The 19,084-nt window shown below is 43.7% G+C and overlaps 1 protein-coding gene across 11 annotated transcripts in view; it reads left to right on the forward strand.

Moving 5' to 3' along the window:
* ATXN2 (ataxin 2) overlaps positions 1-19,084 on the forward strand; it is a 1,121,476-nt gene that overhangs the window by 91,617 nt on the left and 1,010,775 nt on the right. For all 11 annotated transcript variants that reach the window (XM_069214846.1, XM_069214840.1, XM_069214837.1 and 8 more), the window contains exon 3: positions 4,713-4,772. In XM_069214846.1, the coding sequence (XP_069070947.1) occupies positions 4,713-4,772 (60 nt within the window). The remainder of the gene's footprint in view (positions 1-4,712; positions 4,773-19,084) is intronic.

The raw sequence follows: 19,084 nt of genomic DNA on the forward strand, positions 1-19,084 counted from the left end.
TTACATTGTTCCTATGTTGAGTAGCGAAGCAGCAGAGGCAAAGAAAATCTGTCCGGTGGAGAATGTCCATGGGCTTTATGAAGTGCACAGCACATGCAGAAAAAAAAAAACCTTTTGTTTGCTTCTCCCTCATAAAACTGCCCACATAAGGAGGGGGGTCGGTGGAATATCAACTTGCACAAATGAAAGGATATAAATCATGTTTATTAAGTCCTAGGCTATGTCTCACTTAATCGAATCAGAAAGGTTTACCCTTGCAGAGCTTTAGAGTCCATCCATGCTGTTGGCCTTCAATGGGGTAGTGCAGCTTAAGCACACTTTAGCCTAATCACAGAGTACAACAGTGCTAGAAGCCATGGCTGTATCACTCTTGCAGCCTCTCGTGCCATTAGATAGACCTCTACCTTTTGCCCAGTTTTTGGCATGGCTAAATGTACTACACATCATCACCTTGCGCAAGTGTACAAATCCCTGTCCTATGTCAAATTGGGGCAATGGTTTGAGAGTGATTAGATGTCTGGGGCTTGGCAAGATTTGTCTTTTCTAGAGACAGTCCTTTTTAGGTTGAGCATAGCAGCTTGCAAGCACTGCTTTTCAATCTGTTGTAATCTATTCTGTGGGCTTTAACCATACCCATCTCAAGCCCATCACTTTCATTTGTTCCTGGGCCTGCCTTTAAAAAATCCCTTGATGTCATTTGTAAATGCTTTACGTTTGTCCTGCCTTAAGGCTCTCTTGTTATGCCTTACAGACTGACCCTGTGACATAGATTATTGCATGAGTGCAGATGTACTTTTTTCTTTTGTGTCTCCCCTTCGTGCTCCATGGCTGCCATGGCGCTTTGAAATTTCATAGTGTATGCTATGCCTTAGACTCTGCAGATACTGCAGCCATGGGAATTACCAGTGTCCTCTTATGCAGGCATGCGTGGCTGCGCATTTCTGGTTTCAGGCAGGAGGTACAGCTAATGATCCTAAATGTGCATTTTGACAAGGAACATCTTTTTGGTCCGCAAGTAGACCAGGCCTTAGAAACAATTAACAAGGACAACAAGGTGTCCAAGTCTGGAAGCTGCTCAGGTCCTGTGGTACATTTTTTAGGCGGATATACAAACCAGCCTCTAACTCTCTATGAGGTAAGGCAACCACATCCTACAACAAAAACCAACCATGCACCTCCTCTCACTGAGGTTTCTACAAAGGTCCCTATAGAGGAAATAATTGCAAAGGTAAAACCACCTCCCCATGGGCCTCTACCACTGTCTCCAAGCAGTGACGCTCTAAGACTCCACTTCGAATATGCAACACCTGTAGGAGAATGCCTTCAATATTTTCTTCAAAATTGGCAACAAATCACAGCAGATCAATGGGTATTGGATATTATCCAGCATGGTAATGGTCTGGAGCTCAGTTCCACACCTCCAAATATACCTTGCAATCACAAACTCTGAGGATCACATCACTCTCTTAAAGCAGGAGGTTCAATCTTTATAAGCAAAAGGAGCAATAGAACTGGTTACTATTCAACATCACAGAACTTGGGTATACTCTCTCTACTCTCGTATACCAAAGCAAGATGGTTTTTCTCAGACCCATTCTGGATCTCAAGCCACTAAACTATTACATCATATCCAAACACTTTCATATGGTCACACTTCAGGACCGGTTACCCCTGATACAACAGGGAGATTTCCGATCAGCATTGAATCTGAAAGATGCCTATTTTCATATCCCTTTCATTTGTAATAGGAAAGCAGCATTACCAATTCAAAGTGCTTCCATTCGGAGTCACCACAGCACCGCAGGTATTCGCAAAGTGTCAAGCAGTGGTAGCTGCTCACCTCCGCAGACAAAATGTTCATGCATACACCTATCTAGATGACTGGCTCATAAAAGCCATCTCTCTAGAAGCAGTGTTTCAGTAACATTCAGACCACAATAGATTTACTTCACTGGTTAGATTTCACAATCCGCTTCCACAAATCCCATCTCACCCCCTTCATGTACAACCTTATTTAGGGGCCGTAATCAATACACAAGTAGGCATAGCTTATCTAAATGCACAGAGAATACAGAATTTTCAACAGCAGCTCCTTCGCTTCCGCCCCAATCAATGAATGACAGGGAAGTTAGCTATGACACTTTTGGGAATGATGCATTGTAATAGTGCCACATTCATGGCTTCACATGTACCTGCTGCAGGAATGTCTATCATGTCAGTGGTCTCAAGCACAGAGTCAATTAGACAATCAAGTGTTGGTGGACAACTGCACCTTCCGCCCTCTGCAGTGGTGGAACAAAACCAATCTCTTGAAAGGGCGGCCATTTCTGGAGCCTGTTCCTCAAATCGTTCTAACAAGGGACACTTCTCAGATGGGATGGATGCTTTTCTAAAGGAACTTACAATACAGGGTATTTAAATCACACACAAAAAACTTTGCACATCAATTACTTAGAGTTGCTAGCAGTTCATCTAACACTCAAAGCCTTTGTGATGCATTTAATCAGCAAAGTAGTTCTCATTTGCACAGACAACATGCCAACCACGTTTTATCTGCAAAAACAGGGAGGGGGTGGGACACACTCATTACAGTTGTCTCGCCTTGCACAGACAGTTTTGCACTGGGCGATCCACCACAAAATTCACCTGTTAGCAGAACACCTCCCAGGTTCACACAACAATTTTGCCGACCTCAGAAGGATGAGGCAACAAGTCCATGAGTGGGAACTCCACCCCAGAGCCCTACAACCCTACTTAAAAGTTTTTTTTTTTATCTCCAGAACTAGATCTCTGTGCACCAAAAGAAAACACAAAATGCCCAAAGTTCACCTCCAGGTTCCCACATCCTAAATACAAGGGCAATGTCATATGGATCAGCTGGTCAGGGATGTTTGCTTACACTTTTACAACTCTCCCTCTCCTTGACTTTGTAATTTGAAAGCTCAGGCAGACCTCCCTCACTAATTCTAGTAGCACCCACATGGGCAATGCAGCCGTGGTACACCACTTTGCTGGACCTATCCCTGGTGCCACACAAGAAGTTTCCCCCAGACCTTCCCACTCAGAACCAAGGTCAAATCAGGCACCCAACCCCCAAGGTATTAAATCTTGCAATTTGACTCCTGAAGTCATAGAATTTGGGTATTTTTAATCTACCTGAAGAATTTATGAACATTCTCAAAGAAGTGCGCAAACCCACCACTATGGCATGCTATGCCTCAAAGTGGAAACGTTTTATTCACTCCTCCATTTCTAACAATTGGGATCCTTTTCAGGGAGAGTGCAAAATATTATCTTGTACTTTCTTCATTCACAGACATCAAACCTAGCATATACCTCTATTAGATTACATTTAGCAGCAATAGCTGCTTATCGTCAGAATAGACAACATCCTTCTCTTTTTTTAGTTCCTGTAATCAAAGCTTTCATAGAAGACCTTGAACGGGTAATACCTCCAAGATTGCCTCCAGTGTCCTCTTGGAATCTTAACACAGGCCTCCTTAGACTTATGGGTCCACATTTTGAGCTGCTCCATGCCCAGTGCAATTTCTGTTGTGGAAGGTTGCATTTCTGTTGCTATCACTTCACTAAGACATGGAAAGTAGTTCCAGGCATTAACATTAGAGTATCCTTTTTTTCAGATACACACAGAGAAACTGGTCCTTTGAGATGAAATTTGTGCTTTTTATTTGTACAATCAAACCATTGAGTTGCCAGTTTTCTTCCCAAAACCTGAAACAGTTGCTGAAAGGGCTCTTCACAAGCTAGATGCTAAGAGTAGTTATGTTCTACATTAATAAAACTAAAACATTTTAGAAAGACTTAACAGCTTTTTATAGCTATTTCTTAGCCACATAAAGGGAACCCTGTTACTAAATCTACAATAGCAAGGTGGATTGTTAAATGTATCCAAACCTGCTATGTAAAAGCAATAAGATCACAACCTATTACCCCTAGAAGACATTCAATATGTAAAAAGGGCACGTCTATGGCATTTTTAGATAAAATACCTATAGCTGACATTGTAATGTAGCTACATGGTTGACACTACACACTTTCACTAAACACTATTGTGTTGATGGTCTAACACAACAGCAAGACACTGTAGGTCAAGCAGTGCTACATACTCTTTTTCAAACCACTGTAATACCCACAGGTTAGTCACCGCTTCTTTGGAGGCAGCGCTTTACGATCTGTGCAGAGCATGTGTATCTACAACCACACATGCAATCAAAGGAAAATGTTACTTACTCAGTAAGCATCTGTTTGCGGTATGTAGGTCTGTAGATTCAGATGTGCCCACTTGCCTCCTTGGACACCTGTGGCTGTTAGTCTCTTTATTTTCATTATCATGCATGGTCATTATACTAGCATATTCTACACTACACTCCATTCACCACTGACTTGGGGGGGAGAATCTAAAGATGAAGCTGAGGACCAGGCGCATTGCAACCAAGAGGAGAGTCTCTTCACCTTGCGTCTCAAAAGACGTTTCAAACAAAAACAACTTGCAAACGTCCGTACCCAGTATTAGATGGTGGAAGTAAGGCGAGCATGTGAATATACAGCACTACATACCACAAACAGATGAGTACATGGTAAGTAACATTTTTCTTCTCATCTACGCTCGATAGCGCAAACCCGTTGAAAATTATAAAAGCTGCTAAGAATAATATCTTTTAATTATACCATTTCTTTCTTTTTCTTTTCAGCTTTCTTTTGATGGAATCTATGCAAATATGCGAATGGTTCACATACTGACGTCAGTTGTTGTAAGTAGTTTTTATTGATAGTCATTTATTTCACTAGAAGTAGCATTACATCTCATTTGCTTGAAATTACTTTCCTGACATTGCAGTATGTGTTTTGCATAGGTGGATTAGCACTTCCCTATGAGAAGCTGCCATTTGGCAATGGTGTTTCTTCTTATTCTGTGCAGGAGCAGCATGGTAACTGCAGTGAAGTTGCACACCCAAATTTGCCTATCTGTCAATTAGACATGTTAGCTCTCAATGCTGATTGAATTTACAGTAGCCTTTTAGCCTGCTGCAGAGGGATGTACCAGATGTTGGAGGTCTAAACTGCAGGCCCACTGACTGTAGAATGTTCTAGATTAACAAGAGAGAAACAGAAAGACAATTGTTGGAATATTGCAATAGAAGGTTTGTACCAGCCATTTAAAGCCCAGTGCTAGTCTATTGTTTTCAGTGGAGCTCTCAATTTTCTAATGAACCTTTCATTGTCCTTTATTAAACAATGTTGTCTTTTAAGTGAGCATAATGTTGTTCATGCACATGTATCCAATGTGTCAGTCACCAGATACTCTGGGTCTGTGCACGTTCCCAACACATCCACCACTGAACAGCTCCAAGACTCTGATAGATAAATCACAGAGACTGAGAGAGTTCAAGAGGGGAAGAGGGGATTAGGAAGGAAACAGCTGGGAAGGAGACCTGTAGTAAAAAAAAGGTTAGAACACACAATATGAAAATTATATCTCCTGAAATCAATACTAGACTATGATTCTAAGCCTAGTCACTCTGAAAACATGAACAATCTAAGAGTTAAGTTTAAAATGACTAAGTTTCAAGATGGCCGGATACCTGTAAGGGAATCAAGATGAATTAAATGAAAACTTTCTTATTCAAGTACTTTCCTTTACATGAGAATCAGAAAAACATTCTGACTAAATTTTAAACCAGTCATATAAATCCTGTTTTGAGAATGTATACTAGGACCATACAATATTGCATCTAGAAACTCTGGCCTTCTGTGTACTCTTACAATGTTTCAACACAAATTGTGCATATTGCAGATATATAAATAAATAGTAAACACCATAAAAGGATTGTGCACCATGAATAACACAATATGGATTCAGGAAACAAATCACATAACTTGTCAACTCGAATATTACATAATAAATATCTTAGAATAGTAGCATACAATAAACAACATGAATTAAACTTGAGGAGAGAATCGTGCGTCTTGCCGATTCGAGTGTCAACATGTAAAATAACAAGAAATGGTAGCACGCAATGAATATCAAAGTCAAATCATCATTAATCGAATCGCGCACCTTGCCGACTCGTAAAACACGATGTAAATGTCAAGAAATAAAAGCTCACAATAAATAACAAGATCAAAGTACAATGAAACAAATCGTTTTTCTTTTGCCGATTCTTAAGCCACCATGTAAATGTCAAGAAATGGTAGCGCGCAATAAACAAAACAAAGTTAAATCCTCATGAAACGAGTTGCGCGTCTTGCCAATTCGTAAAACCTCATGTAAATGTCAAGAAATAGTAGCGCGCAATGGACAACAATGTTTAAACACCATAAAACGAATCGCGCGTCTTGCCGATTCTTAAGCCACCATGCCAATGTCAAGAAATGGTAGCACGCAATGAATAACAAAATCAAACCTTTATGAAGCAAATCGCGCGTCTTGCCTATTTGTAAACTACAATATAAATGTCAAGAAATGGTAGCGCAAGTAATCTGTTACTCATTTAAGAATTAAACCAAGAATATGAAAATTCTCAATAACGGTGTCGGGATAGTCCAACCACCGTCTTACCGCCTGGAACAATGATCACTAATGAAGGATGAAGGGCAGAAGACTGGAAGATCCAAATAGGCCGCCGGGACAGGAGCTCAGGAAGAAGCTGCTGCTCTGCACCGGGACCTCTGAATAGTGAGCACTGGGAGTTGGGCTGGCTCTCTTTTATAGAGTCTTGGCCCAGCCTAGCCTAGAACCACACCCAGGCATGTTGCAGGGAAAGTCTCTGGAAGGCCCTGGAAAGGGACCAAACCCTAACTCTGAAAACCTGCAGCAATACATTGCAAAGGAACAGTATTTGTAAGCATATTAAAAATAAGTTTTCAGGATTGAACTCTGCAATGCAAAAGGTTAAACCACAACATATCAGCACAATGCATAAATTACATTGTTTTGAGAGTGCTGGGTTTTTGCATTTTTGTCGCCAATAGAGCGCGTACTGCTCTGGTGTTGACAGTACTTCCTTCTCCCAGATGCGCTCTAGGGCCTGGTTTGCTTGGATTAAGACGATGAAAGCGTCTCACAAGTACTGGAGCATGAACATCGGATGCGGAAACCCATGAGTTACTTTCAGGACCATAACCTTTCCATGAGATTAAGTACCATAGATTACACCCTCTCAATTTAGAATCCAACAATTTCTTGACTTCGTATTCTTCCTCCCCTTGTACTAGAACAGGAGCTGGATGAGGGTGGACCTTTTGGACTGCCTTTTTCAAGAGGGAAGTGTGGAACACTGGATGAATCCGTAAGGATCTGGGCAATTGTAGTTTATAGGTCACCGGATTGATTTGCTGAAGGACAGTATAAGGACCTATGAATTTGGGGTTAAACATGTGCTTCTTCTTGAAGTCTATATGTTTTGTGGAAAGCCGCACTTTGTCACCTGGTTGACATTGCAGTCCCTCACAATGTTTCTTGTCATAATGCCTTTTATATTCTTGTTTGGCTTTTTCTAAATGCTGTTGAATCAGTTTCTGAGTTTGATGTAAATGCTTAATGGTTTCTGACACAGCTGGAGTAAGAGAACTTTCTTGAGGAATTGTGATGGGCAAGGTGTCAGGATGATAGCCAAATAAACCACAATGTGTACCGCCAATAGAAGTGTGGAATGAGTTATTGTAAGCTAACTCCGCTAACCAGAGCATAGATGTCCAAGAATGAAGTGCCTTTTCAGCGTAGGCACGTAGGTATTGTTTCAAAGTCTGATTTAGTCTCTCCGTTTGACCATCTGTTTGAGGATGGTGACTAGTAGATAGCGTAGATGTCACTTGGAGTGTTTTACACCATGTCTTCCAGAAATTGGAGGAAAATTGTGACCCCCCGATCGAAGAGGATATCCTTTGGCAGTCCATGATAACAAACCACTCTGTTCAGTAAAATAGTTGCCAATTCACTAGAAGTGGGCAATTTTTTTTTTACAGGCGATGAAATGTCCATATTTCGTGAGACTATCTACTACCACCAGAATTACTGAATGCTATTGAACCACTGGCAGACCGGTAATAAAGTCTAAAGAAATGTGCTCCCATGGACGATTTGGGGTTGGAAGTGGATGTAACTACCCTTTTGGTTTTGAATGACTTGTTCTAATGCGAGCACAAACTTCACAGTTGTTTACCATTGCTTTTACATCTTTTGTTAGGGTAGGCCACCAAAAATAGCATTGGATCAGTGCAAGAGTTTTAGGAGTACCTGGGTGACCTGCTGTAGGTATAACATGCAATCAATGAAACACTATCTTGCAAAGTTTGGTAGTGGGTACGAACGAACGAATGAGCGTCATGAAAGGGTAAACCTTGCTTGATTGACCTTTTGAGATCTGCTTGGGCCCATGTTTGCCATTTTTCAACAGTGAAAGAGTTGCAAATTTCGTCAAAGAAATCTTAAGTTTTTATGATACATAGAACTTTGTCAGGAGCAATGATGGCTCTGGAGACTTGAAATGCAGGCAATGTGGTAGACTCTTGACGGGACAAGGTGTCACCTTGCGATTCTTTACCAGGCTGGAAGGTTACTACAAAATCAAATTCGGCAAAAAAAAGCATCCAGCGTAATTGCCGAGGGGTCAAAAGTCTGGCAGAACTCATGAATTGAAGATTACGATGATCAGTATATATTGTGACAGTGTATTTGGCACCCAACAAATGATGTCTCCATTCTTTAAAGGCATCACGAATCGCCAGAAGCTCTTTTTCAGCAATGACATAGTTCTGTTCGGCTTCGTTCAACTTCCGAGACATATAACCTACAGGATGAAGTTGACCAGTATATTTATTTCGTTGTGATAAGACGGCTCCTATTGCTACATCTGAAGCATCAGCTTGCCCTATGAAAGGTTGATTCGCATCAGGATGAGTCAAGACAGGGGTAGTGGAGAAAGCGTCCTTCAATGTCGAGAAGGCTTGATCAGCTTCTGGGGACCAAAAAACTTTGCGTTCTTTCTTAGTAGCTTAGTGATTGGAGCCACGTCTGGGAGAAATGATTTATGAACCTCTGGTAAAAATTTGCAAACCCCAGGAAACATTGTACATCACGAACAGTCTTTGGGGTGGGCCAATCAGATACAGCTTTTACTTTTTCTGCCATCACCATACCTTGAGGGGTAAGAATAACCCCTAAAAACTCAACTGTGGTAACATGAAACTCACACTTGGTTAGTTTGCAGTATAAATGGTGTTTTCGAAGGGCTGCAAGAATTTTCTTGACATGTTCGTTTTCATTGTCTGAGTAGATCAAAATGTCATCGATGTAGACTATGGCAAATATGTCGAGATACTCTCTATGAACGTCATCCAAGAAAAATTGAAATGCTGCTGGAGCATTACACAGACCAAAAGGCAGGACGGTGTATTCAAAAAGGCCATATCTTGTCTTGAACGCTGTTTTCCATTCATCACCCTCTCTCATTCTGACCAAGTGATAAGCACCTCGAAGGTCAAGCTTCGTGTAGATTTTTGCTCTCTTTACTTGTTCCAATAAGACCGGAATTAGGGGTAAAGGATATTTATTCTTGATGGTGACTTTGTTCAAACCCCTATAGTCGATGCAAGTTCGAAGTTCTCCATTCGCTTTTGGAACAAAAAACAAAGGCAAAGCTGCAGGAGACTTAGAGGAGCGAATGAAGCCATTCTCCAAAAATTGATCTAGGTATTTTCGTAAATGTTGATTTTCATGTTCTGACAGGGCATATACACGACAGTTGGGAAGTATCGCACCTGGGGCTAGATCAATTTGACAGTCATAAGATCTATGAGGAGGTAGAGTCTCTGCTCCTTTCTCATCAATACATCTTTGTAAGATGAATACTGTTTGGGCAGCTGAATTTCTTTCTCCGCGGCAGTAGCGATGTAAGAATTGCAAACTTTTGGTACTTGAATCTTTTGGAGACATTGCAGATGAGAACACGATTTTTCGTTCTGCCCAATTGATCTCCGGATTGTGATGAGTTAGCCATGGCAAGCCGAGGATAATCCCATATTGGGGAGCATGGATCACGTCAAGGATGATTTTCTCTTTGTTTCTTTCTTTGATTCTTATCTTCACAAATCATCGACAAGGGGATAGTCTGAAGAGTTACCGGACCTCCAGTCAAGAGTTTTCCATCAACTGCCTGGATGATTTCTGGGGTCTTCTTTTCAATACATGGGATCCCCCATGCACGAACCAATTGGGACATCAACAAAGTTCCCAGTAGTCCCAGAATCCACTAGAGCCTTTTTGAAATAGATCTTTTTCTTGACCTGAACTCTTATTTCCAGTTTAAGATGTCTAGATTGTGAAGGGTCCACGGTGACACCCAAGAGCAACCCTTCTCTGCATCTTGGGTGTTTTAGTTTTCCAACTCGACTGGTGCATTGGCTGCGACCTTCTGAACTGGACCTTGCTTGTTCTTTGGTTTGATTGGACAATCTTTGGCAAAATGACCTTTTCGCCCACAATAAAGACATTGTCCATTTTTTCTGCGTAGGTCCTTTTTATCTTTGGTCAAAGGTCTTCTGATGGTTCCAATTTCCATCGGTTCCGGCATTCTTTCTTTCGGAGTTCTTGAGCCTCTGTTATCATGAATGTGCCATGAATATTTTTCAATCTTTTTGCGCGTTCCTTTATGTTCTGCTAAACGTTGATCAAGTCTCAAGACAAGATTTATTAATTCTTGACAGTCTGTAGGTTGTGGGTCGATTTGCGCTAAGATATCTTTTAGTTCCTCTTTGAGCCCCTTGTAAAACAAGACCGCTTGTTTTTCTTCAGGCCAGGATGTCTCGGCAACCAGCCGGTTAAAGTTGGCGAAATAAGACACTAGGCCCCTCATTCCGACATTGGCGGGCGGCGGGCGCCGCCCGCCTGTCGGTCACCTCCGAAATACCGCCCCGCGGTCAATAGACCGCGAGGGGTATTCTAACTTTCCCGCTGGGCCGGCGGGCGATCTGACACAGATCGCCCGCCGGCCCAGCGGGAAAGTGCCTTCCACGAGGAAGCCGGCTCGGAATCGAGCCGGCGGAGTGGAAGGCGTGCGACGGGTGCAGTAGCACCCGTCGCGCTTTTCAGTGTGTGCAAGGCAGACACTGAAAAGCCTAGTGGGGCCCTGTTAGGGGGCCCCTGCAGTGTCCATGCCATGGGCATGGACACTGCAGGGGCCCCCAGGGGCCCCAAGACGCCCGTTCCCGCCGGCCAGGTTCTGGCGGTAAGAACCACCAGAGCCAGGCCGGCGGGAAAGGGGTCGGAATCCCCATGGCGGCGCAGCATGCTGCGCCGCCATGGAGGATTCCCCAGGGCAGCGGGAAACTGGCGGGAGCCCGCCAGTTTTCCCTGTCTGACCGCGGCTGAACAGCCGCGGTCAGAATGCCCTGTGGAGCACCGCCGGCCTGTCGGCGGTGCTCCCTCTGCCCTCCACCCTGGCGGATGCAATCCGCCAGGGTCATAATGAGGGCCTGGGTCTTGATTCCCTTGGCGTAAATCTAATAATTCACGATCTGCTGACTGTGTTTCAGTTCTACGATCAAAAACTCTCTGAAATTCACGAACAAAATTTCTCCAGTTGTACAACAAGAGACTATTTTTACGCACAAGAGGAATTGCCCAAGTAGCTGCATCCCCAGACAGATATGATAACAAGAAAGCTACTTTGGACTGGGCATCGGGGAAAGTATTTGGCCTGCAGGTGAAGTGTAGTTCCACTTGAACCAGGAAATATTGCGCTTTCAAAGGATCACCTGAGAAACGTTCTCGGGTAGCTAAAGGAATTGCAGAAGGAACATTTAGGAAAATCGGATTACTTCCAGAAGCCTGAGAAGAAGTACCTGGCCAAGACACACCTGTGGGACTTTGTTCCTTCTTCTCTACCTTATCTTGCAACTGACTCACTCTTTCTGCTAAGCTAGTTGTCAGTTCTTTGGATGATACCACCTCTTCTTGGAGCTGGGTGATAGCCTTGACTAAGTCGTCTAGCGTGGACATGCTGAGAACATACATAAGCTAGGAGGATAATAATTTGTGGGCTCACTATTCTGTCAGAGTCACCAGATCCTCTGGGTCTGTTCACGTTCCCAACACGTCCACCACTGAACAGCTCAAAGACTTTGATAGATAAATCACAGAGACTGAGAGAGTTCAAGAGGGAAAGAGGGGATTCGGAAGGGAACAGCTGGGAAGGAGACCTGTAGTAAGAAAAAAGTTAGAACACACAATAAGAAAATTATATCTCCTGAAATCAACCCTAAGGGATCAAGTGTATCCAATTCTATTATATAGAATTAAGAATTGAAAAATTGAGTATTGGATTGGTAGTACTGAATATGATTTTGCCCACAGGGGCCATGATGTTTTCTTTTTCAAAATGTATGAAAAATATGAAACATTAAAAACATAACAAAGGGAACAACAGGGTAGATATATATACATTTATTTTAACTGGTATACATTACAAGGATATAAAATAATATAATTAATATATAAATAAAATATATGTAAGATATAATGTTTCATGTATGAAAAATAATATTAATATAAATGATTTAGAAATACCACACCACTCCAAGATGGCCACCACTGTGGGAGTGTTAATATTGAGATTTGGATGGATGCCTGTGTTTATGGGCGAGCGCAAAGTGCTCCGTCCCATTTTGTAATCTCTTTGGGCTTCAAACCATGCCCATGTCACGTCAGTCACTTTCATTGGTTCGTGGGCTTGGCTTTTAAAATCTCCTTGCTTTCATTTGTGAAAGGCATGCATACGTCAAGCCTTTTCCGGTGTGTAGCCCACCTACACAGCACCGGTAAACTACTGAAACCATTCAAGGCTCGATATTTTCAGCCTGGGGTCCGGACTACGTTATCTGTTTATTTTCCACACAGCACGATCGCACTGGGGTTTACATAGCACGATCGTGCTTGGTTTTTCCGTCCTCAATTTCGGCGTGATCACGCTGCATTTTACATAGCGCGATCGCGCTGTTTTTTTTTCCTTGCAATTTGCGTGGCAAGAAAAGTCCGGTTAGGAGTTTACAACGCTAATAGCTCTAACTCGAGCAAATTCAAAACCCGTTGCATTGAAAATGCTTGTTTAGGTTTGGTGTTATTTATAGATGTGTTTTGCATACCCACTCCATCTGTGATCAAGGCTACAGCCGAAACGCGTTGGAGTGAAGTTTTTTTCTTCCAAATACATTTTTTATTATATTGTCAGCACTTTGGAGGTATCCCGGCTTTCCTTTAACAAAGAGGAAAATTGGATACATGTATGGAAGCCCTGGAGCTTGGCTGGGACCGCTGTGATACTGCTTCTGCATTCTGGATTTTGACTGCATTGTGCTGTTTCACAAGGAGCACATCCTCACACAGAGGGTTCCCTTAAGTGATAGCACCCAATAGCGCAGTGTGGGCTTTTTGAGACCAGAAATATATTTTTGTTTTCAACCCAGCAGTTTCTCCGACACTAAAGTTTTGAAAATGCCATGCCAAAGCAAGCATTTACAAAGCGAAAAGGCTGGTGCAAACTCCAGACTTACTGGCTTTGCCAGTACTTGTTCTCATTTTGTTTTTTAGTATTTAAATTAGTTGACTAGCATTTGTTTCTGATGAATATGGTTCATGTTCACTCTTGTCAGTATTTGAATGATTGAAATGTTAGTGTTTGCTAATTCCTTCTTTCGCATTAATTTACCTCGCCTTCAGGTCAGCTCTAACTACCATTTCAAACTGATTTCCATTTAGTAGTTACTGCTGAGACTGCTTGTAACCAATATCTTTTTATTCACTGACTTTTTTCTTTACCATATTTCATTTTTTTTCCTCCTAAAATGTTAGTTTTGTGTAAAATTGTTTGTATTAATATTTCAGTACAAGAAAATGAACATGCCCATGTTCATAAGACTTCAGGCTTCCCACCATACTGTGTGCCATTCTCCCTGTCCCTCCCATTTCAAAGCAAGGTTAACAAATATCAGAGAGAAACATGTGCTTAAAACAACGCTTTCACCTCCCAAATGGTGAACCCAGCCCAACCGCCTCCGGCATCTGAACAAACAAATTACAAAAACCTTATAACAGAACAAGTGTCCTGTCCCTTTGATAGGTCTGAATCAAATTTAAAGGCCATGGAACTGAGAGCCCCCTCCCTGAGCTCGAAGGAACAGCCCTAATCACTCAATAACCCTTTGCACTTGGCTCTCAAACATGGAAAAGATGCAGCGCTCTAAGGCTTGGACTACTTGCTGTAAGGGGAAGGCCCGGTGAGAGAAACCTAACCAGAGAGTCCCAAATAAAATCAAAACCATTGCGTGAGACGTCCATTTTGTCAGCCAGGTGCTCCATGGCGAGGCCCCGCCATAACCTCGAGAATCATAGGGCCATTGGGGGCGAGGTCCACCTTCCTCCAGAAGGACGCTAAAATGGTCTTTGCAGCCCCCAACGCCAGCCACAGAATGGCGTGATCCCCCTGCGATTGATGTTTCAGCCCTGGGGCGCGAAGGACCTACCGGATGTGCTCCGGTGATGTCAGCACGGGGTAACCCAGTATCTCTTTCAAGTGGGAAAGAATTTCGTTCCAAAAGGGACGGATAGCTGGGCAGTCCCACCAAATATGTCTAAAATCCCCCAGCATGCCACACCCTCGCCAACACCTGTCGGACGCCTGGGAGTATATTTTCTTAAGCTTCTCTGGGTAGAGGTACCAGTTGTAGAGTAATTAATAGAGTGCTTCACTGGCACCCATCGAGCGATTATGCTTGGCTAACTCATGAAATAGGAGTTGCCAATGCTCCTCACTCATCGAAGTGCCCAATACCTGCTCCCAAAAGCGGATGTGACGAGGGGTCGGCACCCTATGCGCTGAAGCCAATATGTTGTACAGCGTAGATATACTGTTCCTTGCCACTCCTCCCTGCTGCACAAAACGCTTCATTGGGAGAAGCTCCCTGGTGGCCGCCTCCCACATAGGAGGTTGCGAGACCCAGTGCACTAGTTGTGTATAATGGAAGTGTTCGGTTGATGGCAGATGAAAATCCCTGCAACAATTAGCAAGCAAACGAAGCTGGTCACCATGGAATAAATCTGGAGTCCACAAGCACCCCCCTTCCCTCCATCTATTGAAGGGCCCCGCAGATTCCCCCGGAGGAGAAGCCTTGTTAAATTGAATGGGGGTATGTGGGGAAGGGAAGCAAGTAATCTCATATGCCCTCGTCACCTTATCCCACGCCTTAAGGGTAGTGGCAGTGGGGGTACTAAGGTAAAGGTTATGTGGACGTGACCCTCTGGGCCTCCACAGGCTATGCCACAGAGTCCTGTCACCGCCCTATCCATGTGAAGCCACAACTTATCTGACTCTCGGAGGAACCACTCAGCCAGAACATGCAGTTGAGCCGATCTATAATACCGGAGGAGGTCGGGGAGTGCCAGTCCGTCCTTTTCTCTGGGGCACATAAGCACTTTGTGAGATAATCTAGCTCTCAACCCCTGCCAAATAAACCTCGTGAGCATCGTCCAGGCCTCCGCAATAAACTGACGGGATGTCAACGGGTAGGGTCTGAAAGAGATAAAGGAAGTGAGGAAGCACTGTCATCTTGATGCTATTAATACACCCCAGCCAAGAAAGCCAGAGCAATGACCACCTCTTAAAGTCCTCTTGCAATGATTTGAGCAGGGGTGGGTAGTTGGCTCGGAACAGATCAGACACCCTAGGGACCAGCTTAACGCCCAAATATGTGATTTCTTTTTTAGCCCAAGTACATGGGGACACGGAAGCTATCTGGGCCATTGCAGCGGCGGGCACTGTCAGATTAAGGATATATGATTTTCCTGTGTTTACTTTAAACCCTGCCACCTGCTTGAAGAGCGTCAACTCTTCTTGAATTGCCAAAAGAGACGGGCGGGGGTCAGTGACAAACAGTGTAATATCGTCGGCAAACAGTGAGATTTTATGGTAGTCGGCACCGAACTTAATGCCTGGAAAGTCGGGGCATGCTTGTATGCGCTCTGCCAGAGGTTTGACACTGAGCACAAAGAGCAGCGGGGAAAGAGGACATCCCTGCCTTGTACCCCGTGACAAATCAAAAAAATCAGAGGACACACCGTTCACCAGAATACATGACCTGGGACATGAATAATTGCTCGGGTGAATCAACTCCGGCATAATATCCTCCAGTCTCCTCGCCAGAATTTTAGAGTATAATTTGGCATAGAGGTTAAGTAGTGCAACAGGCCTATGAGAGCCACAGAGCTGAGGGTCCTTCGCCGCCTTGGGCATAAGTGTGACCAGAGCTTCTCCCATAAAGGGGCACACCACCCCCTCTCTCCCCACATAACTTTAACAGTGCAACAAGATGTTCTGACAGCTCCACACTAAAGGACTTGTAAAATTGGGCAGTAAACCCGTCAGGGCCGGGAGCTTTGTGCAGGGGGAGTGCATCAATAGCAGCCTGAACCTCCTCCACTGTAAACAGTGCCTCCAGCATTTCGTTTGTCTCCCTGGAGACCTGTGGAAGTTGGGAACTTTTTAAATATCTTTCCTGAGATTGGGCAGGATGGTGATCTGATTGATAGAGACGGTGGTAAAACCTTCTGAATGCCAGTGCCTTCCCCTCCTCAGTGAAATGTTCCCCGCGCTCATCGGTAATTTGCCCTATATAGTCCTTAGCTTGTTTAATTCGCAGTTGTCTCGCCAGTGGGGTGCTTATCTTATTGCCCTTTTCATAATAAGTTTTCTGAAGCCTCAACAGTGCTATTTCCGCCCTATTCGTTTAAATAGATTGTAGTTTACCCTTAATGGTAACTACCCTCCTTTGGGCCTGCCAGGTCAGGAAGAGCTTATGGGCCCGTTCAGCTACTTTAAGTTCATTTTCCAAGAGACGCTGTTCTTCAGACTTTAACCTAATAAGCGCTGACACCAGGGAGATGCAGGTGCCCCTGATAACCGCCTTAAAGGCATCCCACACAACGGGGGGTGGTTTCCCCCACCCTATTATGCTGTAAGTACTCTGATAGCTTTCCACAGATCGTTGCGAGACGCAGTGTCACGAATCAGGACATTCGGGAAGTACCAGCACCTGGCGGTGGAGCGTGCAAGGGACCACTCCAGAGTAACCTCCACAGGGGCATGATCTGACATAATAATCAGGTGGATGGCCACAGATCGCAGAGTCTGTTGCAGCGGCCTGCTCAGAAATATATAATCTATCCTTGAGTAGGATCGATGAAAATGAGAGAAGGTGTAATCCCTCTCCGTGTGTTTGAGGGCACGCCAGGTGTCCGAGCCCCATGCGGTGGCAAAAGTGCTTGTCTGTGATCGCTGTGGGTGTGTCGTCCCTCCGGTGCCACACCTGGATGAAGTTAGCAAACCTCTATAGGAATGTCCTAGCATCTTTAATAGACATGCCCTTTGACGGATCTTGCCTTTTTGGTGACAAAGTAGATTTGGTCTTTGAGCATTTTAAGGAGAGCAGAGACACAGCACTTTTCTTGGGCCTTTCTGCTCACACAAGGCAGTTTCACCAACAATGTCACCCTCTACGTGGCTATAGTAGAGATTTGCAGATCCATCAACACCAGACTCCTTCAGTACAAAAGGCTCTTCGCCCTTTTGCAGCAGAGGATTTGGATGTGGCTCTTAAAACATGATGGTTGTGATCGCAGCACAACTGTGGAGATAGGGGGTACCTGTCTTCTCCTAACTTGATGACTGGCTGTTGAAGGCGGGCTTACCCCAGGCAGTTTTCAACCATCTCCAGACAATGGTAAACCTCCTAACGTGGGGCTTACTATCAACAAGCCAAAGTCACACGTGACTCCTCCATTGAGGCTCCCTTTCATTGGGGCCATTCTGGATACTGTATGGGTTCATGCCCTTCTCCTGGGATGGAGAGTCAAGTTAAGGAGACATTCTGGCTGTGATCCCAATGTCTTAGCCTCTATCCTGCATCTCAGAACAGATTTATTTGAGGTTGCTGGAATTGTCGGCCTGTTGCGTTCTGCTTGTGATGTTTGCCAAATGACACACACTGTATCTGTTGTGGAGACTAAAATATCAGTGGGCATGTCATTGGGGAATTCTGTCTGATTGAATCCAGATTTTGGAGGAGACTGTAAAAGATCTGTAGTGGTATCTGCTGGGCCATAGAATGACCCCCCTTTCCACCTACATTTGGAAATACCTTTTCCTTGTGTTTTTTTTTTTTTTTTTTAAGTTGAAAAGGACACCCTTTGGGTAATCATTGTTTTCAAAACCTCTTGAATCAACCAATTACTCAGTGTTGCCACACACATTCCTCTGGAGTGTATGCATGATCATGGGTGTGCAAAGTGTTTTTACCTGAGCAAAGTTCTCAAATCAGGATTTGACCTCGTACTTCCCTTTTTCTTACTTTTCGCCTGGTCCAGTTTTACCAGCACATTGTCAATATTTCCTCATGCATACTAAAAAAGGATGCTTCTTTTTCTTGTGAGTTGGCTGTAAATCCGTTTTCCTTGAGACTTTTAAACTGGAGGGATGTTCACAATGTTTTGTGTTTCTCCAAAAAACATGAAAGGAACACTTATGTCCTGACTGTAACGTGAAAATCTCATACAGGCGCCTCTGCGAATTACAGGTAGCAAGAATTGGAGAAAGATTGTGAGACAAAACCTTTGCACTCTCCTATTTATGATGTACATTTAGACGGGTGGATCATACATGATCAAACTTGGATTTTTATATGTAGGCACAGACATTTTTGTGAAACTTTGGCAAATCAGAACCCTACACAGGGTGTAGGTGTAAGCCTAGGATTCACGCCTTTGTGACTTTCCAGAAATGATTTGTGATGTCTTTTCTCATGACAGGTGGACACCAAGGCTTGCGTGTAACTGCTGGAGTGCTTATAGTGGTATCCCTCGGTGAGCGTAGAGGGATATTTTGTTGTCATAGGCATTTCTGGGATTTTTAGTCCCACAGTTATCAGGGCTGGAAAAACTAAACCTGATTTTGCCAGTTGCAGTCAGCACTCTAAAATAATCCCACCCCTTAAATGTCCTCCCTGGCCCGTACACAGA

This window comes from Pleurodeles waltl, chromosome 11 (assembly GCF_031143425.1).
Source record: "Pleurodeles waltl isolate 20211129_DDA chromosome 11, aPleWal1.hap1.20221129, whole genome shotgun sequence".
NCBI classification, from domain to species: Eukaryota; Metazoa; Chordata; class Amphibia; order Caudata; family Salamandridae; genus Pleurodeles; species Pleurodeles waltl.